At 43.3% G+C, this 15,060-nt stretch overlaps 1 protein-coding gene across 11 annotated transcripts; it reads right to left on the bottom strand.

Moving 5' to 3' along the window:
* Positions 1-156: 156 nt before the first annotated feature.
* Positions 157-14,888, bottom strand: LOC117897663 (C-terminal-binding protein). 11 transcript variants are annotated; one of them, XM_034806651.1, is made up of 8 exons: positions 14,745-14,888; positions 6,683-7,253; positions 6,314-6,619; positions 5,987-6,247; positions 5,787-5,927; positions 5,460-5,682; positions 1,409-1,692; positions 157-1,002 (listed from the first exon to the last, which is right to left on the bottom strand). In XM_034806651.1, the coding sequence occupies exons 2-8, from the start codon at positions 6,875-6,877 to the stop codon at positions 919-921; spliced, it is 1,494 nt and encodes a 497-aa protein (XP_034662542.1). In that variant the 5' UTR covers positions 6,878-7,253; positions 14,745-14,888; the 3' UTR covers positions 157-918. The 11 variants fall into 11 exon arrangements, with proteins under 11 accessions (XP_034662542.1, XP_034662541.1, XP_034662548.1 ...); XM_034806650.1 differs by having other exon boundaries at positions 14,571-14,856; XM_034806657.1 differs by having other exon boundaries at positions 1,409-1,668; positions 14,571-14,856.
* Between the last annotated feature and the right edge of the window lie 172 nt (positions 14,889-15,060).

The following is a 15,060-nucleotide window of genomic DNA, read 5'->3' as shown; positions in this document are numbered from 1 at the left end:
TTTACAACACGGCTCGGCACGGCCTAACGGTGCATATGAAAGCCTCTGACGCTGCGCTGCCGCTCACGTACACTTGCATCACAGTTACTTTTACCAACACCAATGCATTGCAATGTTCCGTTTTGCATGCTGTCTTCGCACAGAAACTCATTTGTCTCGTTTCTTCTTTTTCTTTTGTTTTATTATGTACTTTAAACGTATCTTAAGCACTAAACGTCTCTCATCTTGTGTGTTGCTTTTGTTTCGTTTTGTTTTGTTTTGTATGCCATAATTGTTGTGTGTGTTTTGTTTTGTTTCTTTTTTCTTTCTCTCGTAATTTAAAAGTTTCCAACATTGTTTTTGTTTTGCGCTTATATGTAGTAACATATTTCTTTCTTCACTTACAATTTCCTGCAATACAAATAAAAATCTTACGATTGTAACTGTATAAAGTTCTAAATAGTTACAAATTAAACACTAAATATGTAGTTAATTTTGAGGCGTGTGGTGTGGTGTTGTCTCTCATCATCCTTTTCGCTTCATCCTCTTTTGCATCGCATTTCTTACTTTCCTTCCTTTGCCGATTATTCTTCTTCTTTTGTGTGTTTGGGTTTTGGGGTTTTGTGGTAATGCAAATGTGTATCGTACTTTAAATTATATATGTAACATAGAAACTTGGAAAAATTCAAATCAAGCGCTGGCGCAGGTGCGCCTGGAATCGTCGAGCAGACGACAGACAGCAGCAATAGGACAGAAGAGGCGACACTGAAAGACAGACCATGCCGACTGCCGACTACTCTCCTTAGCAGCAAAGTATAGTTGGGGGTTGGTTATCCATCTACTGGCCACGCTTGTCTCGTCTCGCTGGTGCGATATCCAGGCACCACTGCCCGTTGTCACTCCAGCTCTCGGCTCCAGCTGCGATGCATCAGCAACAGCCTACGGCGTCTCCGTTGACTCGGCCTTAACCTCCGCTTTTATGCTCGATAACAGATGATTATTAGGGTCGGGCGCACTCAGGGGCTAAAAGCAAGAGTGGAAGTGGATTAGAATCAACAATCTTCGACTGGGGCAGCTCAATCTGCAGCTCAATCACAAACTCTGTTAGTAGCCCTAGCCTAGCCAACCACGAAACTACATACAAATTGCATAAAGGTACTTGACTACGACCAACACGGGGGCAACTGGCTGCCAGACAACAGGATCAACAGGAGCAACAGCAACAAACACAAACAAACTATCTAATCCCACAAACACACACGCGCACACGCACACGCATACGCAGCACACACGTGGCGTTTGCACGGCTCCACGACATGGTGGAGTGGTAGTGGGAGTGTCAACTTGTAACGGTAACTGGTAACTGGCAAAACTTAGGACACACATAGCGCACACACAAACACAAGACAACAGAGGTACGTGTACCTACCGATTGGCTACTCACAATTCCGAGCGGCAGTCCACCAACTTGCGGCGACAAGTGCGGCACCGTGGGCACAACGGTCGGCGGCACCGGTGACGGCAGGAGTGCGGCTGCTGCAGCGGCCACGGCGGCCGCAGCAGCGGCTACGGAGTTTGGCGGCGGCGGCGGCTGAGCCAGAGCAGAGCTGCTGCTGCTGCTGCCAATGTTTGTTGTACTGTGGGGACCATCGTGCGGTGTGGTGCTGTGTGCCCGATGATGCAGTGCGCCTGTATAATAGCCGCCATTTAATCCTGTTTTGTATTTCGATTGTTTTTTGTATTTGTATTTGATAGTTAGGTTAAGATTATGAAATGTTGCTGGTTTTTTCGTTGTTGTTGTTGTTGGTATTTATGTGGGGGAGGGGGGATTGATATTCTTTTTTGCTTGTGTTCTGGGTTCTGATTTTGTGCGAGTAGTAGACATTGGATAGAGTTTGGCAGAGTCTGAGTTTCTGGGTGGGTGGTGGTGGTGACTGCGTGTGATCTATGAGCGTAGTTTCTATAGGCTGGCTCGGAGAGCGGAGACTGGGAGCACAGGGGCTGGGGACTGTGATGCGATGAGTGCGGAACCAGGCCCTGCCCTGTACGGGTATTCATTCCGTTCCTTACAGCTAAATGGTACAAAAAGCCATAAATTACTGACTTTCGCTGGGGGAGAAACGAATGAGCTTACGAGAGCTTAAACTACATATACAGATAGCTATAGGTAGATGTAAGTTATTTCAATCTCATTAGGTACTATAAGGCTTGTTCGTCTGCTCTGCTCTGCTCTCTCTCTGCTGCTCTGCTGCTGCTTGATCTCAATTCTTGCTTGGATCCCAAAATGGAAAAACGTGAATGGCAGTGATGGTTTGGGAAAAACACAGTCTTTTGCAACACTGCCACACAAAAGGAACAACGAACACGATCCGATGGACATCCGCAAAGTTAAAACAATAATTGGTTCATTAAAGATTTTGTTTTTATTTGTTTTTATCTTCTTGGGTTTCTTTTTGTTTTTTGTTTTGTATTGTTTTCTGGAAAGGTTTTCTTGGTTTTTAAATTAACTTCTCTTTTATCATCATCATCATCATCTCCAATCAATCATCAGCTTTCTTGTTCATCTACTTTTTGTTTCGTTTGTTTTGTTGCTTCATCGTCAATTGTTACGCTTTAATTTTATTTAGCTTTCACAGTTATTAAAAATATCCTTTTATACATTACAAAATAACAGTATTTTATTCTTTTGTCTCATTTACTCATTACGTTTACTTTTTTCTCTCTTTTCTTTTCTTTTCTTTTCTTTTCTTTTTTTTTGTTTACTCGTTACTCATTATTTTTACGTTTAGCTTATGCTTATTTATGTTTTACTTTGCTCATTTGTTGTGTTGCAGCTTGCTATATAGGATCGCGTGTGTGCGTGTGCGTGTATGTGTGTGTGTGTGGCATGCGTGTATCTGTTGTTTATGTGTGTGTGTGTGGCATGCGTGTGTCTGTTGTTTATGTGTGTGTATATGCGCTTTATGCTTTTATTACAAAATTTGCATCCCTACAAAACAACAAACAAACCAAAAAACAGAGTGGAGTGGAGTGGGAGCTGGTTGAGGCGGGGGTCGGGTACACTAACTAATGTATTAATGAAATATTTGTTTCTTACTTAAGGAAAACGATTGGATTGGATTAGATTAGAGTATCTGTGTGTGTGTGTGTGTGTTTCTCTCTCTGTCATATGAGCCATAAAGGAGTAGATAAATAAAGAAGTTTTGTTTCAGAAAAGTTAAGGAAACTCCATCCAATATATGTAATAGGCATGGGCATTGCCGACTGCTTGAAGCTTGTTTTTCTCCTTCTTTCTTTCTTTCGTTTGTTTAAACTTAAATTGCAAAATTGTACAAAATGATACTCTCACAATTGTTGCGCGTCCATCTGATTCGCTTTTAAATGTATGTTTTGTAAATATATATATATATATATAGATATACATATATATATATATATGTATTCTCGTTAATCCGTTAAATAATATTACAATTTATACGCTAACAATGTTTAATGGGTGTGGTGGAGAGGGGGTAAGGGGGAGTTGGGAGTGTGGGGAAAAGGAGGCCAGGGCCACTCTCTGATGATCCCATAATATTCCTCTTCCATCCGTTCCTCGCTCAATGATCATCGATCATAAAGGTAAATCTAGGTTCATTAATATTACATGTATTAATTATTCTTTTCTTTCCTTTTTTTGTTTTGTTTTGTTTTGTTTTGCTTCGTTTCTTTTTTGTTTTGTTTTGTTTTGTGGTTGTTGTTTGGGGTGTTTTGTTTTTTGCTTTAATATAATTGTTTTTCTGTTTATATTTTAAATGTACATAGACTATGCTTTAAATGTTAATTGTAGTTTCTTTCCTTCTATTTATAGATGTGGTTGCTGAGAGTCTAGTCTAACGCGCCGTGTTGTCTCCTATATGTATTAACGTATATAAATATTACTTCTTTGCTGTATTACAAACATTTTGTGGTGTTCGGTTCGGTTTCGGGTTTGTTTTGTTTGGGGTTCGGTTCGGTAAGGCGAAAATAAACTTGGATGATGAGATCATTATGCAATATATAGTAGATAGTAGTAGAGCAGAGCTTGAGCAGCAGAATAGCATTTTTATAGTTTCATCTTTTTTCACATTTTCAAATTTCAATCAAAAATTCTTAAATTTGTTTCTTGTTTACAATCGAAAGTCAGTAATAAATGGCGCAAATTTCTATTAGCAATTAGCCAGGCCAATTTTCTGTTCCTTCTTATGACTAAAAATTGAGTTTCGTTTTTGTTTTTATTCTGAAATGTTTCAACGAGGGAGCAGCTCCCACGATTTGGTTTGGTATTTCTCTTTTCGCTATTCTTGTTTCTGGTTGATTCTGGTTTATAAATGTGTTAACTTGTTAATGGATAATCATAAATTGGAGTAGAGCGTGGTGATGCCACAGACTCCTCCCTCCTATCTGATTGTTTCTAGTTTCTGTTCAAGTAAGGCCGAAAGCACGGGCTACGAGTATTTCTTGGGTAACTAAGGACTTGGATAGGAAAAGACTTGGAATTGTAAAAGAAGAAGTTGGGTAGGATAAGTCGCCGCGAGATATTAACAACAATAATCCATCATATTGTTTACTTTCACCTTGTTTTTGTATGTAACATATATATATCTATATATGTATCTATGCATCTGGACTGTGTCGTGAGTCCCTCAATATATATGCATATAGTTTTGTGCGTTTGCTTGGTATTTAAGATTGAAGAATGATTCTGCAGGGGAGTCCTACGCCTCCAAAGCCAGTGAAAGTTGCAGCTGAATAATCTCTTGAAGTTCTTGCACACAATCCTCATACATATACAAATACATAGACACATATACATATATCTACATATACATACTAGTTAATCAACTTGGGCCCAACAACGGCTGCGCTCTAAACCTCCGGCATTCCGCATCGACATCGACATCGAAACACTCTCTCTCTAACCGAGGAGCGGTTCCCCCTCTTTACGGATATATATATATAAATATATATATATATATATATACTGTATACATATATTTATATAGCTTAAACTGCATTACACTTATATATCATCAACTCTTACAGCGTGTTCTCATCTGCCGTCGTCCGTCTGTCTATCTGGTATGTCTATCTATATATATATATACTTTTTCGAATGAGTCAGAGAAAGAATAGAATTATGATTTTGGATGCATATACATACATCTGCTTGGGGTATGCTTGCGAGTGTGTGTGTGTGTGTGCGTTGGTGTGCTAGTGTGTGTATGGGTTGTGTGTGTGTTGCATAAAGTATTTAATGATTTTTCTTTAAACGATTTTCTGGGTATCTGTATTTGAATTGATTCTCTTGTTCTTGTTCTGTTTTTGTTTTTCTGTTTTCTGTTTTTTGTTTTGTTGTTTTCTTGTTTTACGCTCTCTCTTTCTCTCGCTCTCTCTCTCTCTCTCTCGCCTGTCTGTTGATTCTCTCTACTTTTCTTGATTTGATATCATTTGTAGTTTACCTTCGGGATAAACAGCCGCCGCGACGCCACCGGCCGCAGCGGTTGGCGGCGTGCGCATAAAGTACTCCTTGTTGACACAATTCCTCAGCACATCTGGAATATTGCCGACAATTGCTCGCCGGATCTCAGTGGCTGCCATTTCGCGCAGCTCCGTGGCGGACGCATCGCTGAAGAAGGCGGCATGTGGTGTGCAAATCAGATTTGGAGCATCCTTGAGGGCGCCCTGCAAGCGTTCAAAGGTTTTTAGGTTAGTTTGGTACGTGCTCGACATTGGTGCGACGTCGTCTCAGATTGCGTAAAATGTCTCGTTTTACAACAATCTCTTACTTGAAATACATTGTAAGGTTCGTTTTCGTGCACATCCAATGCGGCAGCTCTTATCCGTCCCTGTTTCAGCGCCAACGCCAAGGTCTCGTCATCGACCAGACCGCCGCGTGCGGTGTTCACCAGAAATGCACCAGGTCGCATCTACAACGAGAGAGAACATTAGATTCCTGATGGATATTTCAAGTGTGCTACCGACTCACCTGTTTAATTGTGAATTCATTGATTAAATGATGATTGTGCTCGTTGAGCGTACAATGCAGTGAGACGCAGTCGGACTGGAATAGCAGATCCTGCAGCGTGTAGACGCGTGTGAGGCCCAGTGACTTATCAATGCCGTCGGGTAGGTAGGGATCATAGAAGATGACATTGAAGCCAAATGCTTTTGCTCTCAAGGCAACGGCGCTGCCAATGCGACCCAGTCCAACTAAGCCTAAGGTATCGCCGCGTATGCGTGCACAGCCCTAAACGAAAGTAAAGGGAAATACAAGTTAAAATAGATCCAAATTGAACGACTGGCAAATTCTTACATGCGCTGCCTCTCGCACTTGCTCGGGGCCCGTGAACTTTTTGCCTTCGCGCACCATGTTCGCCAGCCAGTATGTGCGCCGGTAGAGGTTCAGGATCAGGCACATTGTTGTGTCCGCCACCTCCTCGACACCATAGCCGGGAACGTTGCAAACGGCGATGCCCAGTTCGCCCGCTGCCTTCACATCGATGTTGTCTGTGCCGCTGCCAATGCGCACAATGATGCGTAAAGCTTTGAACTTCTCAAGATCCTCCTTTGTCAAGATAATAGTGTGCCACATCAGAGCGCCAACTGCCTCATTGAGCACCTAATCAAAACCATTGAAAGATTGATGAGAAATGGGAATTAAAGATTTTTATGTACTGTTTACCTTCTCGTGTATTTCGGAGGTGCTTTGTGCATCGCAGAAGGCAACCGTGGCCACATCCTTCAGTATGGGCATCTCGATCGAACAGTCCCGGCCATCCAGCAAGGCCACCAGTGGACGCGCCTGCAGCGGACCATTGGCAAAGCTGCCTTTAACGTCAATGCGCGAACGCTTCGGCATCATCAGATTCTTGTCCATTTTTTTCTGTTATTTCTGTCCTGTGTCCTGGCACTGCTGCTGCTGTTGCTGCTGCTACTGCTGCTGCTGTGTCACTGCTGCTAGCCTTTGTTGTTTTTTATCCTTTTCGATTGTTTTGCTCTGTTTAGTATCCGTTTTATGGGAGAGAGAGAACAGGCGCTGGGGATCTGTCTATTCCCTTTGGCCCTTTTTTTGTTGGTTGATTTCTTTGCTGGGTTCCTTGCGTTATTATTGGTTCTCTCGTCCGTCCCCAACCGCACGCTTACGATGGCTTTAATTAAATCAATGGGAAACAAAACCTTTTCAAGACGAAGACGATGCAAACGGTGCTGCAATCATTTTTGGCGCTTCATATTGAAATCGAGCAATTGAAATCCTGCAAATAAAACAACAACAAAACACATAAATTAAATGGAAAAACATGAAATGTGATGTAGTCGTCCATGTTCGAGGGGGGAACACAAAAAAAAAAACAGAAAACAGCGCGCGCATTCAGCACAAAACGGCAAAGCCCAAAGCCCCAATGTCAGCAGAAATTGGCCGATGACAAGCTTCGTTTGGGATTTCGCAAACATCAGCGCGATAAAGCCGCTGCCCCGCCCCATTGCCATGCGACATCGACATATTATCATTGATAGCATTGCGCGTCAGAGGACATTGCAGAAACATAGAAACTTAACGCTGCCTCTGCCAGCAGCAGCTGGTGTTCACGGTGTGTCGGTGCACAAATAAAAGCGACTGCCACCACACATGGTATCAGCGTGGCATTGCCCCCGCCTCCACCATGTGCTTCACAGCTTATCGAGGCACAAAGTATGTCCCTTGATTAGAGCAGGAGAGAGAGACAGCACCAGGTACGCAGCGTGCACACTGTACCCTCCTGTATTCAGTTGATTTTGGATTACGTGTAGCCAGCAGCAGCAGAACATTCTATCTTATCAGTGAAAACAGCAAGGCACTTCTTTTGTTATCTGACTGGTGGGTAACCAGAGCCAGAGCCAGAGCCCAGCGCGGTGTCAATGTGACCGACGACTGACAATAAATTGTGGGCGTATTTTTGGTATCTTTGGGGATACCACAATCTACAATTATCTAAACCAGTTAAATGGGTTTACATTTTATATAAAAACAATGTTCTAGTTCTGTAATAATTACTAATTTGTGTTCGTTTTTTGTTGCTCTGACTTAATGACTTATTTTCACAATGAAATCGAACAATCTAGCAGCGATTCCCCCACACAGATGGCTGATAAGCAAAATGAACGAGCCAAATCGGAACAATAAAGTACACTTGGACAAGTACACTGTGCAGCTGGGCATACATAAATATTATATGTGTGTATTTTTATACAATTCTCTATAACATTTCATGTCCGTTTGTACTTTTGTACGTTTGCACATTGATAAGCCGTCAATGACTGCCGCGAGTCTCATAAGTCTATAGGCTATGTTTAGCCATGTGCCCCCCCTTCTTGGCTCCCTCCCAACGACTGTGACTGTGGCTCATCAGCCATGTGTCACGTATTGTGCAAAAGTATGAAATACGTTTAAATGTGCCCACCGACGAGACTACAATAATAATAATAATAATGGCAACCACAACAACAATACAAAGACCCAGCACAGATACAGCCGCCTCGACGCTCTATTCTCTGGCTGTTAGGGGGGGCTGGGGTTGGCGAGGGCACAGAACGCTCGAATGAGCGCTCGCTAAATCGCAAACCGAAATACAAAAATAAGCGACGCAATTATGACATACAGCAATGAATAAAAAAAATATAGTATCTCCCCATAGCCAACCATACACACCACCCCTCCTAGCTGTTCCGCCCGCCCCCTGTATGCCAAAGTACGTGGTGAATCGTAAGTGAATCCGCAGGCAAGTCAAGTGGGCGCATCGCAACGCATCATTTCTAAACAGTTTTCCATCTCTATGCGCATTGAGAATGTTTATATACAGAGATAGGGCTGTTTTAATCAAGTATTTGCAGGTTTTTAATGGATTTTTAATTTAAATATTCAGTTCTCAGGGGGTAATAGCCATAAACAGGCTGAAATGTGATTTAGTTAGAAATATTAGGCAGAGTAAATAAACACTTAAACATTGCATAAATCTCAACCGTAAAACGTTTTCGATGACTCATGGCATGAACCCACAAATGTGGAAACTCTTTTCACACGAACTTGTGTAATTTAAAGCCACAATCCATAGTCAACTGGCAATCCAACTTTTTCCAATTCACTTTTCATGTTCCTTAAAAAACTCAACAAAAACAAATCATTAATCGCAAGCTTAATTGTGCTGAAACGCACTGTCCGCAGTCCACATGGAGACCTTACATACGCATGTACTTCGGGCACCGAGACCACTTCGACCGATGCCGAAATGAAATGGTGGTGGAATTATAATTTTTCTTTTTCTGTTTTTTTTTTATTGTTGAAACAAGTTTGCGCCGCTTAAAGACGAAAAGTCGATGAGTCGCCGCACCGCACCACTCACAGCACAAATGGGGAAAAATGTCAGTTGAAAGTTGTTAAAGCGCGCCAAAAACCGGTTTCAGGTCGATTGCAGAGAGGCTGGGCTGCCACAGGATGCAGCAATGGCAATGTGCGCGCGCCCACGCCGCCGCCGCTGCCGCTGCCACCACCAGTGGGAGAAGCACTCGTTTTCTCCGGCGAGAATGTGTGTTTGGAGCCGAGAAAACCTGTTGATGCCTTCAGGCGAGGCAAAGCGAGGCAGGCCCGTTTCGTATCCAAGAGCGAGAGAAATATCAAATCAAACAACATGGGAAATCACATCGAACGCGAACGCAAAGGCAAACCGAGCGAAGGGGAGGGCATTATAAATCACCAACAACCACTAGCGCCGGAGCAGCAGCGTACAGTAAATCTCGGCCGCGTATCTAACAGATACATTCTGAGTGTGTGACGCGTTGCTACCTGAAGCTGAAGCCGAAGCAGAGAGCTGAGAGCCGAGAGCCCAAACCCGATCCAGTCAAGCCGCCGGCTGTCTAACAACAGAAACACAAATCGTATCGTATCAAGCTGCAGCGGCAGTGACAGTGGCGGGCCGGCCGGGTAGCAGAGCAGCCTGCCGCCAGTAACCAGCAAACGATGACGACGGCGGCCGTGTACATATCTTTTATGGTCGGGGATTGGGACTGGGAATGGAAATAGGAATGGGACGGGACGGGAACCGGTTTATCAACACGAATGGAGCAGCAGCAGCGGCAGCAGACGACGACGCACGATAACAGAGCGGAGCAAACGTACACGCTCAATGGTAGAGTTTTTTCCTCTTTCACTTGGTTGTTTTATTTTTCTCTTTCTTTTTTTGTACGTTTTTTTTTTGCCACAATTTCAGGCAGGAAAAGCCATGTTCGCTTAAATTGTTTGTTGGCTTAATGCCACAATAACGACGCGCTGCCTGCTGGCTTTCTGGCTCCAGCGCTGAACGATTCGTTTCGATTCGATTCCGCCGGGAGCACGAGCACGAGCTCGGCTCTGCGAATGCTCTGGTATGGGTGCGTGTGTTCGTCCATGTTTTTGCGTTTGCATGTGTCTGTATGTCTGGTCTGTATGTGTTCGCTGAAAACACGTTTAAATAAAGTCATGCGCATTTGTGTGCCGAAAATATACAGATTGTGTGTGCTGAATGGAGAAAACTTTTAAAGTCCTGATGCTGCAACCAACACACACTACCATGTAGAGGAAAACCAATTGAGGGGGAGGTCCCCCTGCTCTCCAACAGTGCCACTGCAATTGCAACTGCGACTGCGTCGGCAAGCATTCGATTCGAATCGGGGAGCGGAGTGGGGACAACTGCAACGATTTAAGGTCTCGAAGCTCAGAGCGTAGCTTGTTTTGCCCGAATTAACGGCTTCCTCTGCTGCTGCTGCTGCTACTGCTTCTCCTCTGCGTTGCGTTCATGACGTTGCGTTCCCGCGTTTTTTGCTGCCTTTTCTCTTCTTTTTGCTTTCCGTTTCATGCATATGCATTAAAGCCGGCTCACAAAATGACGCCAAAAGCTACCACCACCACGCGGTTTGCTGCCATGTCTCTGACTGACTGGCAATGTCTGTGTGTTCACGAATAATTAATTGTGCACAAATGTTATGTGCACTTTCAGCAAATTAACAAAGTGAACATTTAATGCTGGGGAAAGTCTATAGAGTGGCATTGCATCATACATTAATGGCAATCGATTTGAACTCTTTTCATTTAAGCGCAATAAAGTTACACTAAAACTTCTCAGATTTTTAAATCCATTGAAATAAAGTGGGTAAAAGTGTGATAACGGCGAAAAGTGTTTCACCTGATCAACAACAGAAACAGCTGTCGAAACTTAAGTTCTCTAAACGTTCTCTCTTACTCGTATTTGTTCCCTATTTGTATTCCACTTATTCCGCTGAAATGGCCGCTGTTCCCGCTAACAAATGGGGATTATGTATAAGTATGAGTACTATGGGAAACGAGCCACTTAATTTGTTGCCTGTGGGACTGACATTGCCCAATGTTTCATTAGTGGTGCTGCTACTGCGCTTTTTTCTTCCATTTGGTCTTGTCTTTTTTTCTTGTCTTTTCTATATTGATTCGAGCACTCTACTATGCTCTTCTGGCCTGCGCGAATGACGCAAATCGGAAAACTGCAAGCTGGCAAGCTGACCGACAGAAGTGACCAGTGACCAGAATAACAACAACAAAAATCACACAAAATACAGTTTATGTGTGTAGTAAGTATATTTTGCTGCCCTCGCACGCTTACGAATTGCTGATGTTGCTGTTGTTTCGTTTCGGAAAGCATTTGGCAGAACAGCAATCGGAAAGTGTGTACCGGCCGCTGTCTGTTTTTCTTTAGACGGGAAAGGGGGGGAATACCGCGTCGGTCAATTGGCCCACACAGATCGATACGACGGCGCAGGCCATAGAGACAGAGAGAGATAGAGAGAAACACAGCCAGATCCAATGTGGTTTGTGTTTTGTTTGCATTTCTTTCACGTTTAAACGTTTGCATCTATTTCGGTATTTTGGTGGCTTGCTTTCGCTTTGCTTTGTTTTACCTACGCCACCCCGCCCCAGTGTGCCTGTGGCCTGTGCTGGTTGCCAGCGAGTGTGAAATTCTTTGGGCAGGTGTGCATTTTTTCACGCGCGCAGTCAGCAACAAACAAAACGGCAAATATCCATCGAAAATAAAGTAAAATGAAATGATAACAAGTGAAAGAGACAGAGAGAGAGAGAAAGAGAGTGGGAAGGGGCCGTGACAAGTGCAGGGGGAACGGGAACTAGCATTGACAATAAATATCTTCTACAGCTGTGGATTGGTGGACTAGGGGCGAGCACTGGGGTGGTGTGGACTGTTTCAGCAGCACAACAATCAAATTTATTATTGCCCGAAAACGGGCGATGGCGATGGCGGTGGCGGTGGAGATGGGAACGGGAACGTTTTCGAGAGCTCTTTGGCCAGACGGAAATGTTGTGTTATGCCAAGTGATAATAAACGGAACAGAATGTACAGTTTTGTTTTCGATGCAGAATAGCGGGCGGGACAGAACAATGCAAATGTTCAAAGGGATATTTATGCTTGTATTTGTAACTGTAATAATTCCCCAATGTTGCCAATTCAGCTTTTTTTTAGATGGCTATTTTCAAGCTGTTCGGTTTTTATTAGCACGTTCAGAATAACATTACAAAGAAGGGAACCAGAAAGAGGCAAAAGTTCATAACAATCAAATGTAACTGTTGTTGTCTTTCTATTCCAATACTGCACATTTAGCTATTTTCAAGCTGGCTTTATCTGTTTAACAACAAGAGCTCATGGCATGTCGAAAGATTAATATTTTTGTGAATATTTTGAACAGTTTTTACATTTCATAATAATATTACTAAAAGGGTACAACAAAAAAAAACCAAACAATAATAAATACTCTTCTAGCCTTTAATTTTGTGACGATCTGTCTACTCCACATAGAGTGGCATCCCTGCAAATCACCAATATTCCCGTTGCAAATATGGGTGGGCGAGGGAGCGGGGGACAAGTAGAGTTGCTTCTCTGTCTGCCTTTCCATGTGTGTGCATGCAATTGTAAGTGTGTGTGTGTGTGTCTGTTTGTGTTTTGAGATGGGTACAGGCACGTCGGACAGTGAAAGGGCAAAGCAGCGACAAAAACACGACAAGCGAAAAAATTGTAATAAAACTAGGAACAAGCGTCAATTTGAATGGAAAATAGGAAGGGGCGACAATGTGGGGGTGTGCTCACAATATTTATGGACATTGACAGAAGCAACTTTATCAAATTCGTTTTCAGACGCAGTCTCTGTGCGGCTATTCCAGAGTGTTTTGTGTGGATCTGTGTATTTGTGTAAATCCATGCATGTGTGTATGCGCATATAAACAAACCACAATGCGAAAACGTAATTCCAGGCGGCAGCCATGGATTTCCAATCAATATGCAGGCGAAACTATTTATATCCCTTCCACTCAGCGAGCCGACTGACCAGCCAAACCATTCAAGAGGGAAGAGATAAAACTTTAATGCGCACACGTCACGAGAACGAGAGTGGGGCCGGGCCGGGCCTGCTTAAAGCGATTTAAAGCGACGCTCGGGCCGGGTCGCTCCGTCATTTGCAAGTGTTGAACGAGAAGGGGAACAGGAACGAGTAGTTCAGTAGGGGGCGGGGGGCTCCAACAAGGAGGCACTTTCACCCTTTAAAGGACCAAAAACCTCGTAGAAATGTGTCAACACGGCCCCGGGGTCCGAGAAGAAACCGAACTGGCTTTAGTTTACAGGCTGCCTCGCTCTGACTCCCGCGCTAAATGCGGCGGCGGCAAAACAACGATGAGACAGCATGTTGCAGTGGTGTGGGTACTGTATAACCATACCCGGGACAGGGGAGGGGTCGTTGCGCAGTGAACCTTGCGTGTATATTGTCACTCGACTGGCAGGCAGGCAGGCACAGAACAGTCACAGGCAGCCGCAGGGGCAGCGGCAGAAGGCAAAAAGAAGAAATAGACACAAACGCATATTTCAATCGGACGAATGAATGTGTATCTGTGTGCGGGTCGAGTCGTATGGGAAATTATTGCACAATTTTATTTATGTTTTGCAGAGAATTTTATGGCACGCACACTCACTCACTCACTCACTTACTCAGCAGAACTGTGCATTAAATTATAACAACGCGTTGTTGTGTGTATCGTGTACGTACTCACTCACACATGCACACACAAAATAGTTCCGCTTTAAAAATTCATCAGAATTCTGCACGTTTACATTTTTCTTGTACACGTTTATCGCGCACACACACTCACACGCATCCGCATACACATACAGGGGTTAATGCAAACACACGCATACTTGAGTTGGTGGCAAACAAAAAGACAAATCAAATAAATAGGTATCCGTGAAAATGCAGCAGAAACCAGACCATAGTATTATTAAACAGCGACGCACATATTTTTCGCTTATTTTATTGCTTTTTCCTTTTTTCCTTTTTCTTTGTGGTGGCGGCGACGGCGGCGTCCGCAGCACTATCGTTTTTTTGCGAGTTTGCAATTGGGCGAAATTCACGTGCCAAACACAATGCCACACACTATTTTCGAGTAGAAACACTTGGCGGCCATGTTTATACACAAGTTGTTTCTATTTTTCATTAATTATAGACACTTTTTAGATAGTTTTCAACAATTTTTTTACCAGCAACGCGTCCAAATTCCACTCGCAGCTTTCAAAATGGCGGAATACGAATACGGCAATTTTTAGTTTTTAGTACAGCAATGACGCGATGCGATGCTACTTGGTGCCGCGATGCTACTCGTTGCCGCGTATTGTATAGCGTGCGCTCCCACAGCTCGACCAAAGTTAACACACCTGCGACTATTTATTTATCCAACTTATCACAATTAAATTAATATTAAATTGCACAAGATTTTATTCGAATAATATATTTCATTTCCTTCTTCCACTTGCACACTAGGGCTGCAAAACCTTCGATGGCACTATCGATGGTTTTAGCTGCGTGACTGATCGATGGTTTTCTTCGACCATCGCGATATATCGTTGCAGAGAAATTAATTTCGAGGTCTAAAACATGAGTTAAGAGCAGTTACAAACCAATCTCTTCACGAGAGACCTCCAAATGTATTAACAGCGTTTCTTTAATAGGTTTCATTGATTTTTCACACAG

This window comes from Drosophila subobscura, chromosome O (assembly GCF_008121235.1).
Source record: "Drosophila subobscura isolate 14011-0131.10 chromosome O, UCBerk_Dsub_1.0, whole genome shotgun sequence".
NCBI classification, from domain to species: domain Eukaryota; kingdom Metazoa; phylum Arthropoda; class Insecta; order Diptera; family Drosophilidae; genus Drosophila; species Drosophila subobscura.
Note: the sequence above shows the minus strand (reverse complement) of the source record. Positions and strands in the feature narration are given on the sequence as shown.